The sequence below is a fragment of the Ammospiza caudacuta genome, chromosome 5 (genome assembly GCF_027887145.1).
Source record: "Ammospiza caudacuta isolate bAmmCau1 chromosome 5, bAmmCau1.pri, whole genome shotgun sequence".
NCBI lineage: Eukaryota > Metazoa > Chordata > Aves > Passeriformes > Passerellidae > Ammospiza > Ammospiza caudacuta.
This window is the reverse complement of record NC_080597.1, coordinates 545400-561605: the sequence shown is the minus strand read 5'-3', so window position 1 is coordinate 561605 and position 16206 is coordinate 545400. Positions and strand designations below refer to the sequence as shown.

Here is a 16206-nt window from a genome sequence, read left to right as displayed (position 1 = left end):
AGCAAGAAACTCTGTGACCCAGAATTGCTTCTGCTTTTGTTTCATTGTAACAGAGTCCTGATGATCATCAATAAACTTGAATGTTGGGTTCCCCTGGGCCTACAGGAGACAAAGGTGTGAAGACAGGGAGTGTGGCCTCTTGTTCTTGGGACAGATATCTGGAGGGGATTTATGAAGGCATCTCAGCTGATCTTCCCTGTAAGAACAGACTCATTTACCCAGAGCTGGGGAGATCCCACCTCCTTTCAGTAGCTCTGAAAAGAGGCAAAAGAGTCCATCTATGATGGAGTTCAACATGAGTGCAAGATGACTGCCATGGAACTTTCTGTGGCTTCACCAAAAGAGACTTAACAGGATCTGGAATTGGAGTTTCTGATAAAAAGAGGTTCTGCTTTAGATCTGTCTTTCCTTTATTTTAATCTACTCAGTGCCTTTAGCAAAGTGTTTGCATTTGTGACTTAAGCACCCAGTGCTCAGGCAAGGTTTAAAAGAGATTAGCAGAATTTCAAAAGTTTATCTTGTAGCTGCAAACAGAGGAGCTGCAAGTTCAAGGGGTGTTTGAGATGAAGAGCTCTGATTTTGTCTGATGATTTTACGGCCCTTGTTTATCTGTTAGGAGCCATCTGCCAGCGCTCAGGAGGAGCCCTGAGCTCAGCTCACAAACATCTCTGGGTCCCAGGCCAGCTGGGCTCAGCTGCTGGCAGAGCTGATGCTGGAGGTGGCAGCACCAGGGCTGTGAGTGGAGTCCAGTGTCAGTGCTTGGTGGTGCATTAAATCCTGGCTCTCACCCAGAACCAGACCTTTACAGCTTAACTGGTGTGTAATTCTGGGCGTACAGGAGCAACAAAGAGCACTCTGTTCTGGCACTGTCCACCTCAACGAGGCTGAAGCAAGGCATTATTTGGCATTTATGGATTATTTTTGCCTTTTCAGTCAGTAGGAAATGTGATATGACTGAAATCTCAAATCATAACCCACACACTTTAAGGCATTTCTCTCACTGGCAGATTTCATCCAAATGAAACAGAATTATGGAAGTCTTAAGGGTAGTGAGTTCCTACCAGTTTAATGAGAAACTGGATAAAAGAGAGAGGTCAAGCCCAAGGTTTCCTATTTTGTTTGGCTGATCTGCTCATCCTGCTGGCTGCTAGGCAAAACTCATTCCACTCTAACAATTGAGAGTTATGGGATGTGGGAAGCAGTGTCTGAGAAATGAGAGGAACAAGTTTCCCTTCAGATCTGGGCTTCCTTCAGTCTGTTCCTTCAGATTTATTCATCCATCTTTGGTGCGTTAAAACTGTTCTCCAGATGTGCACCTCCATATGCCTTTGAAGATATATTGGTTTCTCATGCCTTTTCCTGAGGTATTTTTGCATATTCTTGTCTCTGGCACACGTGTGACAGTGGCTGCTGGGTCACACACAGCTTTGCATCAAAAGCCACTCGGAGTGACAAGTGTAAGAGTTTCCTTTGCTCTTCATTTCTGTTGCCTCAGCTTTTAGGAAATCTGTCTAATGAAGGAACTTTTTGTTTCCTTTCTGCCTTGTTCCCCTTCTTTATCAAGGGGCATGACTGAACTGATGAAATCAGTGAAGAGCACTCGATGGAGTGTTTTGGCTTGGAGCACAGGGGCCCTTTTGCAAGGAGCATTACTCACAGGGCTCTCGTCTGGCTTGCAGAAGCAGGTGGGGAAGTCGCTGTGGTGTGATAATTGACTGCTTGGATCCAGGGGGGACCCATCAGCACTTCAGTGCAAGCTCAAATGTAAGATTAGAGCTGCTCAATTAATTTTTAGTGAATCTCCTTCTCCTGAAAGAAAACAGCCACCCTGTGCCCTTGTTGAGGCCAGATATTTCTTTCTGTGCGCTCGAGGTGGCACAAAGCAAGCCGTGGTTTCCTTGGAAGGAAGGGGGGAGTGGGTGAGAACAGCTGATTTTTGCCTCCTGCAGCAGCACCTCATGCAGTGTAACTTTGTGTCTCCATTGATGGTTCTGCTGCTTTGTGAGACAGCTGGTCATTAATTTCACCCCATATCTGTGAAATCTGCTCTCCTCCTGCCAGCTTTATAAGATTAAAAAAAAAGGATAGCGTGTGTAGCAATTAATCTCCTCCCTCTGAACGCTCTGTGACAGAATTTCCTGTCAGTGCAGCTGCTGCAGCTCATCTGGTGAGGGATGTGTGGGCAGAACCCCTCAGATGGGGCGGCTGGCAGGCAGGATGCTCCATGGGGGCTGCAGCCCCCTCCTCAGAGCTCACCTCTGGCTCCCCACATCTGCAGCAGCTGGACCAGAGAATGCAGCTGGCAGGTGTGCGTGTGCTATGGCACGTGGATGTGCGTGTGTGTACCTGGGGCGCTCCTGCCTTTGTGGCCATCAGGGAGGTCAGGCTGACATGGAGCCCACCCTAAGGGTGACCTTTGTGGCCATCAGAGGTGTTATAAATGAGAAGCTTGACTAGGCCAAAATTCAAGTAGCAATCAATTTATTAATTAATAAGGTAAAGTATGAGCAATACAGCTCTGGGTCCAGTGGGGGAAGTTTTCCCTCCAGCTGCGCACTGATAGTTGAGGGTTACAGGTATTTATAGGGGTGCTCATCAGCTTTCTCAGCAGTTTCTGTTCCCAATTTTTACTCATCAGCAGTTTCTGTTCCCAATTTTGACGTCACAATTCTATGCTCTATTGGGATTTAGTTTTTCTCAGGATGTATCTCAAAGGAGTATCCCCAGGTGGTGGTGGTCCTGTTTCCAAAAGAAGAAAGATGAATCCCATCTGGTGGGGTCCAACTCCCCAGATGTGTGTCCACCTTTTAATTGCAGAGACTATAAATCTGATAACAGGGATGTCCAGCTTCCCTTGGTCAAAACTATTAATCCTTGAGCTGATGGTCATCTTCCTTCTCAAGCTGTTTTTCTCTGCTTTATTGAGGTGTGAGATAAGCATATTTCCTTTATATATATTCCAAAGCTATAGTTTCAAGGATACAAGCAACATTCTAAAATTATGCTTCAAAAGGTTATTGCAGAACTCTTTAAGGCTAAACTATAAGCAAAAAGCAACATCCTTAATGCTTTAATTTTGGCACCAGCAAATTATATACAAATTATATATACTCAAGCAGGATGGGACATTTGAAATCAGTGTCTAGAGCTTTTATTTTCTCAGCATCAGTCTAATTACATTGTTATGACAATGGAGAAGGAAGACTGGTTTGTGTGCTCAAGGCCAAGGCAGCAAGGATAGGGTAGCCATATCATCCCACAGCATGGAAATACAGTTTTCTATTTCTTTTGCAGTCTGGGAAGCAGAACTGTGAACTATACTGTGTGGGTGGCACCACAGATCAGTGATTTTAAAATAGATAATGAAAACCCAAATATTCTCTGGATAAACCAAAGTAGGTAGTGAAAACTATATTCTCATGTTAAGTAAAATACTTTGTTTCCCTTTTGGGCACCTCAAAAAAGCCTGGAAAAATTCTAAAAAGATACCAATGATGGAGAAAATGTGCAAGTTCTTGATTTCATAGTTTTCTCCCCAACTATTATCACAATTGGTAGCAAATTATCATGAATTTCAAGTTTAATTTCTTACTTTAAAAAGTCACAGCAGCTCTGTTGCTGAGCTAATGAAGATGTTTCGATTAATTGCCCTTACTCTGTGGTCTCTGCAGTGCAGCCTCTTGCCTTCATGCAGGTTGCAGTGCCAGGCATGATTTACTGCCTGCAGCCTTTCTGTTGTCCTGACAACTTTCCTCTCTTGAGGAAGCTGGGGAAATATTGCATGGTCCTTGGAAAGTCCACACGCCGGGAATTGCTGCAGGAGGCATTGGAATAGGCTGAAGGCTTCACACCAAGGAACAATATAATAATAAATGTGAGGAGGAATACGGTCATGACTTCATTCTTCATAAAATCTTCCCATATTGCAGAGCCCTTGGCAGGGGAGTAAAGCAGATTATCTCTGTTCTGCTCTGTGCTCTCCACTCTTCTCATATTTCTTTTTTGTTGCATTGGTAACTGGGTACTTTCAGAAATGAACCTCTGCACAGCAATGTATTCCTGATTTAGGTGTTGGATTTGGCCAAGCTCTGAGTCTCAGCTAGAGCTCCAACTCTGCCTGCTGTCCCAAAATCCCAGTTGGGTGTGCTTTTGTGGGTATCCAGAGCTCTTGCACTGGCCATTCTCTCATCCATTTGGTACTTTCCAGCTGATCTTTCTTAGGGGGAGGTTTTGAGATCATGTTCCCAAACAGTTGTGCTGAGGATAATTTTCAATTTCATCTTGAGTGAGGTGGTATGCTGAGGTAGTAAGGTGCTTTAAACACCATGAGAACCTTAAAGTCCCACGGAATTCTTCATGCTAATCCCCAGTTGCAAGGATTAGGTTGAGCTTTTTAGGAACAGAGAATCCTAGGAAAGAGAAATTCAGTGTGTGTGACCAAACCCAGCAATGTTTGCACAGAATATTCAGAAGCCAAATGTCAGCTGCAGCTCCAAGCCCACTGACTGCACTAGAACCAGTGATTTTACTGTTATTGGATGGCTTCGTAGAATTCTGGAGTGCCATAAAATTCCCAGGCTGCCAGCTTGGAGCAAAAACTGGGCAGAAAAATGGTCATTATGTGGTGTTTGAGAGGGCTCTCTCAGAGCTGCAGGCATTGGCTGCTGCCTGCTCTGGGAGATGGGATGTGAGCCCAGATTTTGGTCTGTTCTGGGATGGAGTGGGATGTGGGAGTAATGAGAGGTCGGTTTGTGCCTGGAGTTAGCAGGGGGTAGCTGCCCTAGAAATAATATTTCCAGGCTGTATTTAGAATGACATATTTAGGGGTGGCTCTTGAAAAAGAGAGAATGGCCACAGGAATTATGGCAAGAGAAAAAAGCTTTGTTCATAGCAAGACATTCAGGAAACTCCAACCCTTTTGCTCATCACAGGGGAGGTTGAAATTTGAGCAGCCTCCTATAAGGATCTCTTAAAGGAGGGAGGAAAATATATGAAAAAATCAGCCAAGACGTGAAGTGCCAAAAAAATCAGACTCTGATCAGGGTTTGTAAAGACAATACATTATTAAGCAGTGATTTTGGTTTTTCCCCTTGCCACTTGTTGCAAAAACACGGGAATGTGTTATCCTCATGGAAACATTACAGCAAGGAGATAATGAGGAGAATTCCAGGATTAGATTTTGAGGCTGTTAGAGGTGGTGAAGCTGATGTGTTTCTTTAGTCCCTGCAGTGTTCCCACAGGGGATGCAGATGCTGGGAAACAGGGATGCAGGGGCCTTGGTGGTGTCCCTGCCTCTGCTGGGACATGGAGGTGGAGGCAATAATAAATTGCACTGAAGGGATCTGTGCAACTCCTCCCCAGTGAGCCCGAGTGATCAGTGTGCTCTGGACTCCAGCAGCTCCACAGAACCCTGCTTGGGAGTGAGGGTCTGATGGCTCTGTCTTGGCACCAGCCAAAACTCCAAAGCCAGGTATTTCTTTTCCCCGGGCTTCCATTTGATCCCGAAGCAGAGCAAAGGAGGTTGAGGCGGATGGGAGCTGCCATGAGAAGGGAAGGTTTGTGTCAGGCTGTGCTGCCACATCCCGCTCTGTTCTAGCATGATGCCACCTAACTCCAGGCAGCTGAGCAGAGGCTGACTAAGGCAGTTCACTTCACAGATTATTTTTATCTCAGCCTTGGATGTGAGCCTCAGTCATTATTTTAACGCTCCATTAAAGCCATACTGTAATGAAATATTAAATCTCACGTTAACATTTTTGTGCAGAGGTTGAATCAGTGCCCTTGTTCCGTGAGGGCACTGCTGGCATTTGCTGGGACCCGCAGGAGCAGCATCAAGCTGTAGTCTCTGCTGTCCTCTCCCCATCCATGTGCTCTGGACCATCCTTGTTTTCTGAACACTTCCAGGTGTGGTGCCTCCACCTCTGGGATCTGTGTGCAGGTGCCTTGCTGCTGTGCTGGCTCCCCATCGCTCTGCTCTTTCACATGAATGCAGCACAGCTCTAGTGCATGGCTGTGAAAGGGAAAAGCTGAGAGGAGGAGCTTTGCTCCCCCTGCCTCGCACAGGGCTGGGGGTGCTCCCGTGCTCCGTGCAGGACAGCATCCCAGGGCAGCTGCAGAAATGGTGCCCAGCTGGGAGAGACAGATAAAGAGCTGTGACCCCCTGGCTGACAGCCCCTGCCACGGAACTGTCCATTCTTTCTTTCTGCTGCTGTATTTGCTGCCTTTGGGATGTTCAAAATAGCTCCTGTGTCATTGTTGACTGGGGCTTGAGTCACACCAGGGTGCCATTGGGCATTAACTGTCTGCAGGCTGAGATCAGACGGCAAAGTTTGTTAGTTTAAGGCAGAGAATCAGCAGTTTGGGAGTTTTATGAAAGTTTTGTGAAGGAATTCAGACCTCAGTGCTGAGGCTGCCTTTTGCTTAATGACCTCCTGGTGCCCAATTACAGTGGAACTCTGAGGGGCTTGTAGTGAGATTCTCCAAGGAACATTTCTCCTCTCACAAGCAGGGATTTGTCCCCTAACTGCTCTTGGGTCTGGGGGCCCTCAGTGCCTTTTTAATCCCAATATTAATTCCTCTCACATAGAGGTCTTCTCTGAACTGGCGAGAACTTTGAACCAAAAGCAGATTGTTTATATTGTTTATGTCCTGTGAGTGCAGGAATGCTTGCAGTGAGCTGAGGCTGCTGACTGAAAGCTGCTGCAGTCCTGCACATTCTGCAATAACGTTTATGCCGTATGTTTTAATCAAGCTCAGCAAGCAGCTCAGTCTCCCTGATCCTGCACAGTATCCTGCTATAGGTTGGGATTTGAATCTGTTGTGCTTTTCAATTTTCCTATGAAGCTTTCTTGCTTTGTAACTTTGGGATTTGGATCAGAGAAAGACTTTGGATAAATTATTCCTTTCTGACTGAGAGCACACACGAGTGCTCAAGATTGTTGTGCTCATGCACAGGGCTTCATTCTTGCAGGAGTGGCTGCCTGTTTGTGGCCCCTCCAGGAGACCCCTACTGCTTTTCATAATAGATTAATTAATGAGGCATTCAATGGGAACTGGAAGGAGGCGTTTTAGGGATGGGAAGGAGGAGGGATATATATCTCACCTAATAAATAGGGTGGAACTTGTACAAGGAGCTGTTCCTTAGCTCTTCAGTCTGCCCTGCCTAAGAAAAGATTCATTAGTACAAAACACTCCCTAGATAATTTTCCAGTAAGTTTTTGGGGGGTTTCTTTGTGCTTTTTGCTCAGTCCAGACTTCCAGAGGAGGTGTGAGTTGCAGAATTTCACTGGAAAATTTTAATCGTGTTATACAGCTTTGTAACAAATGGCTCCAGCTGATCTTGGATTAACTTAGGTTTTTCAAAGAGTTGCTGTGGGGATAGAAAAATCTGCAGAATTATTTTCTTTCCACTTGAGAGAGAGAAATCATTTTCCAAAATCTGCAAACTGGTTTTTGGACAGCCAGAAAAATGTCCACTGTCAAATCTTGTGTTTAGAACAGTATTGCATGCCTGTTTTATCCTGTCTTGCAAAGTGAGAGGTTTCAGATTGGCTGTAATTTTTTTTTTCACAGTTCTGTGCTGAAGGCTTTGTTGGGAATCAGCAGGAGGGTGATGGGAAGCCTTTCCTTGGTGGGTGTGCATGAAGCCAATGGTGTTTGGGGTGGGAATTGCTGGCCCAGAGCTGGGTCCTGCTCACACAGGGACAGAACCACTCCAGAGCCCCACACCTGCCAGGTGCTCACCTGTCCCAGCCTTTGGGAACGTGCAGCAGCTTCTCCTCTTGTCCTGAGGGTCTCCAGCCTTGGGGACTCTCTCACTTTGAGAGATGTTGTTGCTGGGGACTTATTGTTACTTCAGTTGAAGTGTGCCTGAAAAATAATACTCACACATTTGCAGAGAATTATGAACTTATGGCAAAATCAGTTTTTGATAGGGGAAAAATAACCTGTTTTTTCAAATACCAATTTTTAGAGGTGGAAAATATCGTGAAAACTTTAAGCATTTTTTTAAATTTAAATTTTTGTGGATGACTTTATGGTTTTGAATAAAATCTCTTTTGCAGAGAAGAGCTATATCAAGCATTTTAGTAGTCACTAATAATTGAGGTTTTTCTGCTTCCAGCTCCTGTGCAGCCACTGGAAATGGTTCCAGTCTCTTTGGGATTACCTTTTGAATATATGGGAAGGCAGCACAAGGACAGGCAGAGAGGGGCCAGCGCTGCCTCACCTGGCTGTGCAGCTCTGGGCCTTCAGGAGAGCTGCTCCTCATAAATAACCTTTGGTACTGAATGTTTAGGCACCTTGGATGGGGTTTCCAAAGGAGCTTTTCTGGTTTCTGTATGTGTTGGAGACCAGTTTTTACTCATGAAAACAGGCTGTATAGGATGGAGTTTCTTTTGCTGAATCTTGGTTTTGTTTCTGTGTCAGTCTGAATGAAAATTTAGATTTTTTTTTTTTCCCTGTTTCTCATATTTTGTGCAATAAAAGCAGGTTTTCTGGCTTTTCTGTAAGCAAAAAGGAGTGCCATGGTTCATGTGCTGGCTGGGAAGTGTGGCTTGGGAGCACCTGAGGGCAGCAGGAACGGGGGTGTGAGGGGTGGTGGTTAACAAAGGTGTGACAGGGCTCCAATTAATGGCCTGTACTCTTTTGTTCCCTTCTCCAGGAAGCTGCTGGAAGAATGCTGTGACCCTGGGCAGCTCTTTGCTATGACAAAGATGAATTCCCCCATGGGAAAGAACCTCTGGTTTGACGGGGAGTTTTTATATTCTGTCACAATTGACAATGCAACTTACTCTCTCTTCCCACAGGTTAGTAACCATGTTTTGTTTTCATTTTAAGTATTGAAATACTAAGTGGTAACATGATTCAAATAAGTATAAATATGCTAAGAAATTGTATCTTCATTTCTCAATACCAAACAGCATCTGATTTGTTACTTCCACTTTCTCAAAATTTTGGTTGTATGAGTGGTTAATTCTTCTCTGGCTGCTTTTTGGAATGTACACAAGGGATGAACTTGGGTCGCCTGTCTCGATTTCTGAAGAGTTTGGTTCTGGCTGTTTCAGGAGGGTGATTTCTGCATTTCAGCCAGGGGTTGCAGTCACTGAGAGCCCTCACCCTCGCCTGCAGTGGCTCCAGCTCCCACCTGTGCAGCCAGGAGGGGACAGAGCTGTGTGTGAATTGTCCCCAGTTACTGCCAGGTTAATTAAGTTCGTTGGTGGCCAACAGTGTAAGCCCAGCAAGAGCCAGCAGCTGGACTTGGCTGATTCTTGCTGTGATTTTGAGTGTTGGAAGGGGTTGGTTATTAGTGTCTATCAAAGGTGCTTTGGGTTAAGCAAAGCAATTTGTAATACTGATCAGGCTGCTTCTTGTATTTCTAATTAACACAAGAACTGATACTAAATAGTGAGTTTGTTGTATTGAATTTTGTATGTTGAACACAAATGCTTTATGTGGTTACACACTTAAAGAAAGCTGACCTTCTCTCTGTATGACTTGATTGCTCAGAGTGTGTGTCCTGCCCAAGGTCTCAGGGAAGCCCCACCTGGGCTGCTCTGCAGAGGGAGGTCACTGGTTTGTGACGGATTGGGGATTTCTGATTTGGGATTTTTTATTAATACCAGGCACTGTGCTTGGCCACAGCGGTGTCCTGCCTCCCTTCACAGCACAGAGCAGCTGCTGGATGGGCTCCTTCACAGAGCTTAGAGAGAAGTCATGGTCTTTGCAGCTCCACCGCTCCCCAGACCCTAATACCTGACCTAAAGCTTATCAGCAGAGATAAGGAGCAGAGAGAGGTTCCTGGGGGACAGCGCGGGCTGAGCAGCTGGGACCTGCTGTCCTGAGGGGCTGCGTGGGGGCTGCTCTGGGCCTGGGGTGCAAAAGGGGAATCTGCAGCGTGCTCCCACCCAGGAATGCTGTCCCTGTAGTGGTGGGCAGCTTGTTTCTCACAAGTGCTGCTCACTGCTGCTCCTCCTTTCCTTGCCAGTACCGCTGCCTCTCATTTGATGTGTTATTCTCATGCCCTCTGCCCAGACAAATTTTGCAGGCCATTATCAGACTAAATCCTGGTGCCCTTAAAAGCCAAGGGAGATTTATTTGAAGTAAATTTTTAAATGGATTTTTCTGCTTCTCTCTTTGTTTCACGAGCAGTACTTGCCTAAATTTTTCAGGCTCCTTCTTTGAAGAGTGTTGTCTATTATGACCTTGCTTGCAAGCAGTTTTCCTGAAGATGAATATTCCTTTCAAAAGTATCCAGGAGCTTAAAACAATTCAAAAATACGCTTAATACTCTGAAATGCCGTGGGGATGTAACAGGAATGTAAAGGGCCACAGCTGTGTTGATATAATAAAAAAATATTTCCTCTGGAATAAATAAAAATGGCTCCATCCACATTGCTGGGCTTGAGCAATTTGGTGATTACAGATTTCTCAGCCCTGAACCAGTGACTAACTTACAGGATAATGTAACTCAAAATTCAGTAGGGAACTTGCTGTATTTCATCTTATAGAAAAATAAATATGTCCAAAGTTAACATGTAAAATGTCACTTATTTCGGAATGTGAGCAATACAAAACAGCATAATTTTTCTTCTGAGCAGTCTGTAGATGAAGTTCTTACAGCTGGGTCAACATTTCCTGACAGAGTGCTTTTCCACTAGAAATGCTATTTCATGAAAATATAAATTTAGAATCACTTCATTAGTTTTTCAATTTTTCTTTGAAGTGAAAAGGTTGAAAGGTTTTGATGGTGTTAGGACATTTTCATTTTAACTTTTTTTTAATGTAATACTTCAGTGGTTGGGGTTTCTTTTTATCAGCTCTGTTGCTGCCTCCTTTTTCCTCAGACTTTGAGTGATTATATTACTCCTTTTCTTTTTTCAAGTTTTTGAACCACCAAGGGAGAAATGTGCAAAAGAGAAAAGCTTTTATGTGGAATTAGTCATTCAGTGCTGCATTTCAGTTTATGAGGACCAAATAGGATGTGGCAGCAGATGCTGGAAGCGGCTCCCCTCAGCCTGCCCTCTGTGGGGTTTTAGCCCTGGGTGTTGAGAATGAGGTTTTGGGAGCAAAATAAAATTATTCATTGAAAAAAATGCTCTGGCTTCATTGTATTTCACTTAAACAGTTAGACACTTTTGGTACCAGTAAATTATTTTAAATTACTGAATTATGGTTCCTCAGCTGCTCAGATCCCTTGTAAAGTTTTGCCTGCAGAACCTGTCAGTTACAGGAGTGGCTACTTGCACTGAGATCCTCATGAATAGTCATCACAAATACTGCTAGAGACAACCAAAAAAGAAAACTGCCAACCACAAAAAAAATTTGGAAGTGTGGCATCTGTTTCTGGGTACTCTGTGATCAGGAGAAAGGTGACATTTTCCAAATCACACATATAATACAAATATTTATTTACAGTTTAAAATCCCACCTCTAATATAAAAGCAGAGAAAAAGTTGCTCTAATTGTAAATGTAAATTGGAGACATTTTCTGAATCGTGTTGGGTAACAGTGACTTACTTGATGATTGTGCTGTGTGATTTGTGTTTTTCATTCAGGGTTCCTGTTAAATTTTGGGAGCTTATGCTCACAACATCTTTTGTTTAGCCAGGGATTTTGTGTTGTCCTGCTGGTGCTGTTTCCAGGCAAATTCCCTGCTCCTACAGTTACAGCCTGCAGCAAGTAGAATAGTTTGTAATTATTTCAGGGGTAAAAAAGGTGTGGAAAGGGAGTTGGCTGTAGAGTCTGCAGGCTCTTTATCCCTTTTTGAGTGCTGGGAATACCAGGAAAGCCCAGCAATTGCTGCCCCGCTGGTGATTTTGGATGTGCTCTGTTAATTCTTTGCTAGCAGTGTGCTCTGCTCTCAGTGATGCTCTGTACTTAGGAACTCTTGGAGAAATACAGTGAAATGTTGGCTGTCATTTGTGATACCTTTTCTTGATGCTTTGAATGTGGACATAAATTTTAGGTCTACAGATGTTCTTTTAAGCAGCTTTAATTTCTATTTTCATTAATTCTGCTGCCTAAGTAGGTACCACCTTGTGTGCCTTAGAGTTACATTTAGTTAGGATTTGGGGAAATTTCTTGCTGCTTTCCCTTTTGGTCCCTTTTTTTTCTTCCTTCATTTTTTTTCCTGCTCCCTGTGCCTACATTAATATGCAAGCTCTGTTCTTGATTTGGGCTACATATATTGATTCAAAACGAAGATGTGCTAAACATCTTCATATGAATCTGATAATATGAAAGCTAAAATGCAAGGCGTCACTTTCAGTCCGGGATAATCTTTAGCCATTGGTATTGGGGTGATCCAAACAAAAATGTGGCTTAATACTTAGTCAAGAGAAACCCTTGCCTTCACTATGATTGCATCCTGACTAATGAACAGCAGTAACTGGGCCAGTTTGTGTGGTGTGTCAGAAATGCTGTAATGGAGCATCCTCTGCTCTGGATGCTCAGTGTTTGTGACACTGCCCCGTGGAGACAAGGGGCAGCCATTCCTGATGGTGAAAATGCAATTTGTGCTGGAAAGCTGGAGCGTGTCTAGTGTGCAGTAATTGAATGAAGGAAGGGCAGTGTGCCCTTGTGGGGGTGAGCTGAGTGGGAGCCAGGAGCTGCTGCCTGTCCCCTGTTGAGGTGGCTTTGGTCAGCCTGCCTTGCTTGTGGGCTTGTCTGCAGCAATGCAAGGCCAGGCCAGTGCAAACACACGACTGGATGCTGCCCTTCCCACGTGTGCAGTGCAGACACACGAATAGATGCTGCCCTTCCCACGTGTGCAGTGCAAACACACGACTGGATGCTGCCCTTCCCACGTGTGCAGTGCAGACACACGAATAGATGCTGCCCTTCCCACGTGTGCAGTGCAGACACACGAATAGATGCTGCCCTTCCCACGTGTGCAGTGCAGACACACGAATAGATGCTGCCCTTCCCACGTGTGCAGTGCAGACACACGAATAGATGCTGCCCTTCCCACGTGTGCAGTGCAAACACACGAATAGATGCTGCCCTTCCCACGTGTGACAGAGACAGGGAAGGGCTGGATCTGGCTGCAGTGTCAGTTTGGCCTGCAGGCAGAGGGATGGGCTGCCCTGCCTTGGCCTCTGTGCCTCAATCCACAGTGCCTGAGCATCCATCACTCCCTGTCCTGGGTCACACAGGAGCTCGTGTCCCTGCCCACTGCCTGCACAGCTGAAATGCTCTCCCTGCAGGATCATTTCTGCACTACCTACTGGGCACAGCTACAGATGTTCTGCTGTGGGGTTGCCAAGCACAGAGCAAAAAGGCTGAGCTCCAGGAGGAAGTGGGAGTGCAAGCAACGAGGGACAGAGAGGCCCTGGGCATTTTATGGGCTTTTTTGTCAATGCTCATCTGCTTTACAAGGACATAAACTTGCTGCTTTAGAAGCAGGAGCTGTTGTGAGCAAAAGCATAATTAAAGCAAGTGGGCACAGATGAGAAGCTGCAGGGACACCAGACTTGTGATGGCTCTAAGTGACTTCAGGGCACATGAACCCGGCTGGGGGTATAGAAATAAGGGTGGGTTTGAGTCTGCCCAAGGGCAGCACAGTTCCATTTGCTTTGTTTGTTTTATTGCAGTTGTATATACCTGGTAAGATACTAAAAGGAGATTGTTCCTCCATGCACAGGTTTTTCTGGCAGTGAACTTGTTTATATACTCAGACTTCCACCTACAGGTGCAGTGCAACCTTTGCTTCTTGAGAGAGCTTTATCCTTTATATGCTGCTCACCGCTTGGCCTTTATTTTATTTATGAGTTTTGTTATTTAAATTCATCTTGTTCAGTTTAAATATGTTTTACTGTTTATGTGACTAAATATTTTAATTATTCAGTGATCAGCACATTACATTAATTTTCTCCCTGCAGTAGTTGCCTTTTTTGGTAAGATACTTCTTTAAATAGGCTTAATACCTGTGCTGGCTTATCTGAGGCTTAGGTTTGGGTCTATTTTGTATCCAGCTCTTAACACTTGGCAGAATAATGAGTATGAATTTATGGAATGCTACATACCTCTATATATATTTTTTTCTTTGTGCTGTTATTTGATATCTTGTTATAGCTCAGGTAATTTTTACTGGAATATAGCAGGATACCAGGTTATGTTCAGAAGATATTTATTGTGTAGCAGAGGTGCAGCCTCCCCTTCTCCCACATATTTCTAAACACAGATGGAGGTGTGGCTTAGTGGTGTCTGCAGGCCTGGACAAAGTCAGAAAAGGTTATGCCATGCTAAAGCTATTAAGAAGGGGTAGCAAAGTTACACACCTTGTAGGAAGGTTGTGTAGTGACTTTCAGGAAATCCTTTATGTCTTCTTGCTTAGGGGAGAGTGTCAGCCCAGCTGTCCGTGTAATGGGAGCTCTGCTGCATCACAGGTCAGAAAGTGACTCACTGTAGCCAGGCATTATTGATTTGGAGTCCTTATCACATGATGGGGAGGGGAAGGGCTTCTCTCCCGGAGCTGCTTTTATCCCCTGAAGGATTCCCATGCAGCAGGCACTGCCTTCCAAGTGGTATTTTGGGCACAGGGAGAATAAGGCAGTAGTGCCTCTATTCCATCAGGATGCACTGCATAAATCCTGCATGTGCAGCTTGCTCAGACCAGAATCCAGCCTGCTTTCTCCTTCTTGAGCTACAAAGCTTAATACTCTTTCGGAGTAATTTAAGAGGAAATTTGGCAATTAAGTCTGTGCTGCAGATTGTCTACTGGCCAGTCCCTACCAGCCTGAGGTGGCTGTGGAGTGTGGTGGCCAAGGGTTAGTCTGCAGCGCCAGGCAAAGGCAAGGAAACTGAAAGCACTGCTGTGGACTGAGCCAGTATTTGACATTTAATGGCCCAGTGAATCTGGACTTGTGTAATGTAGCTGTGAATCCCAACAGCACAAAGAAATAGTTCTTTTCAGTGCAGAAATGGTGTCCTTTTTTTCCCTTCTTCTTCTGTAATTTCTTTTTCAAAGCCTGTCCTAGAGATTTCTGCCAGCTGTGGGCATTTGGGGCTGGGGGCAGGTGGCAGTGCCAGTCTGGGTGTGCTGAGGAGAAGAGCAGGTTTCATAAAAGCATAGCTGGCTTTGCAGATGGTTTGAAGCCCGAGGCCGTGGCTTCAGCTCAGCTCGTGAACCCTTCATTGGTGTTTTCTCTCCTTGCCCAGCTGTGGCAGGGGAGGGCGAGGGAGTGGCTGCTGTGGGTGCCTGTCTGGCCAGTGCCAAGCGCCAGGAACGAGGCAGGGATGCCCCCAGACAGCAGGCAGCAGCAGTTCATGGGGGACCTCAGTGCCACCTGTGCCAGGCCAGTGGCTGCAGGGGATGCCCAGAGAGCTCTGCCAGCACACTGCCATGGTTTGGGCTGGAAGGGACCTTAACAATCACCTCGTGCCCCACGGGCAGGGACACCTGCCACCAGAGCTGGCTGCTCAGAGCCCATCCAGCCTGGCCCTGAGCACTGACAGGGATCCAGGGCAGCCACAGCTGCTCTGGGCAGCCTCTGCCAGGATCCATTTATTTTAACCTCTAATCTAAGTCTCCCATCTGTCCTGTTTTTCAGAAATAGTTATCTAATGATTTTTACAGCTTCTTCATGGAAATTCCACAGCCCACTAGGCTGTCCAGTCTAGTGAGTTGCTGGCCTTATGCACAGAATACATTTCCTGACATCTAACTTGAAATTCCCCTTGGCTATAAGTTAAGAGATGTTTTTTTTCTTCTCTTTTCCACATATGACTGCTATCAAGTCTCCCCACAGTCTTCTTCTCTAGGCTGAACAACCACAAGTCTTTTACTCAAATAGTTGGGGTTTTTTTAAACTTCTGAATGTTTTTGTTTTTCTGGTGGTCTGTAAGGAAAATATGTGCCAATTAACTGCGTGGTGCCCTCATAAAAACAGTCTCAGATTTATCCTTTGGATTGGTACAGCACATCAGGACCAAATACTCCAAAGCAGAGCTTAATGTCACCTTTCTGCTTGAACAAGGTTGTGTTTAGTGTTGCTGATCACAGTGTGGCTTGGTACTGTGGAGCAATGCTGCAAATTTAAGTGTTGGGACTGGGCTCAATAGGAGACAGTTGAGGTGAAGGAAGACAATAAAAGCAAAGGCTGCAGAGATCTGTTCTCTGATCCAGCATTCTGCCAGTCACAATGAGAAAGCCAAAGAGAAATAATTCTTGTCTGAGTATGATGCTTTTGTAGCAATTTCCTCAGG

At 45.1% G+C, this 16206-nt stretch overlaps 1 protein-coding gene across 3 annotated transcripts in view; it reads left to right on the top strand.

Annotated features, from left to right (window-relative positions):
* The window catches only part of ST8SIA1 (ST8 alpha-N-acetyl-neuraminide alpha-2,8-sialyltransferase 1), an 89751-nt gene that overhangs the window by 17302 nt on the left and 56243 nt on the right, over window positions 1-16206 (top strand). For all 3 annotated transcript variants that reach the window (XM_058805789.1, XM_058805790.1, XM_058805791.1), the window contains exon 2: window positions 8663-8807. In XM_058805789.1, coding sequence (XP_058661772.1) covers window positions 8663-8807 — 145 coding nt within the window. The remainder of the gene's footprint in view (window positions 1-8662; window positions 8808-16206) is intronic.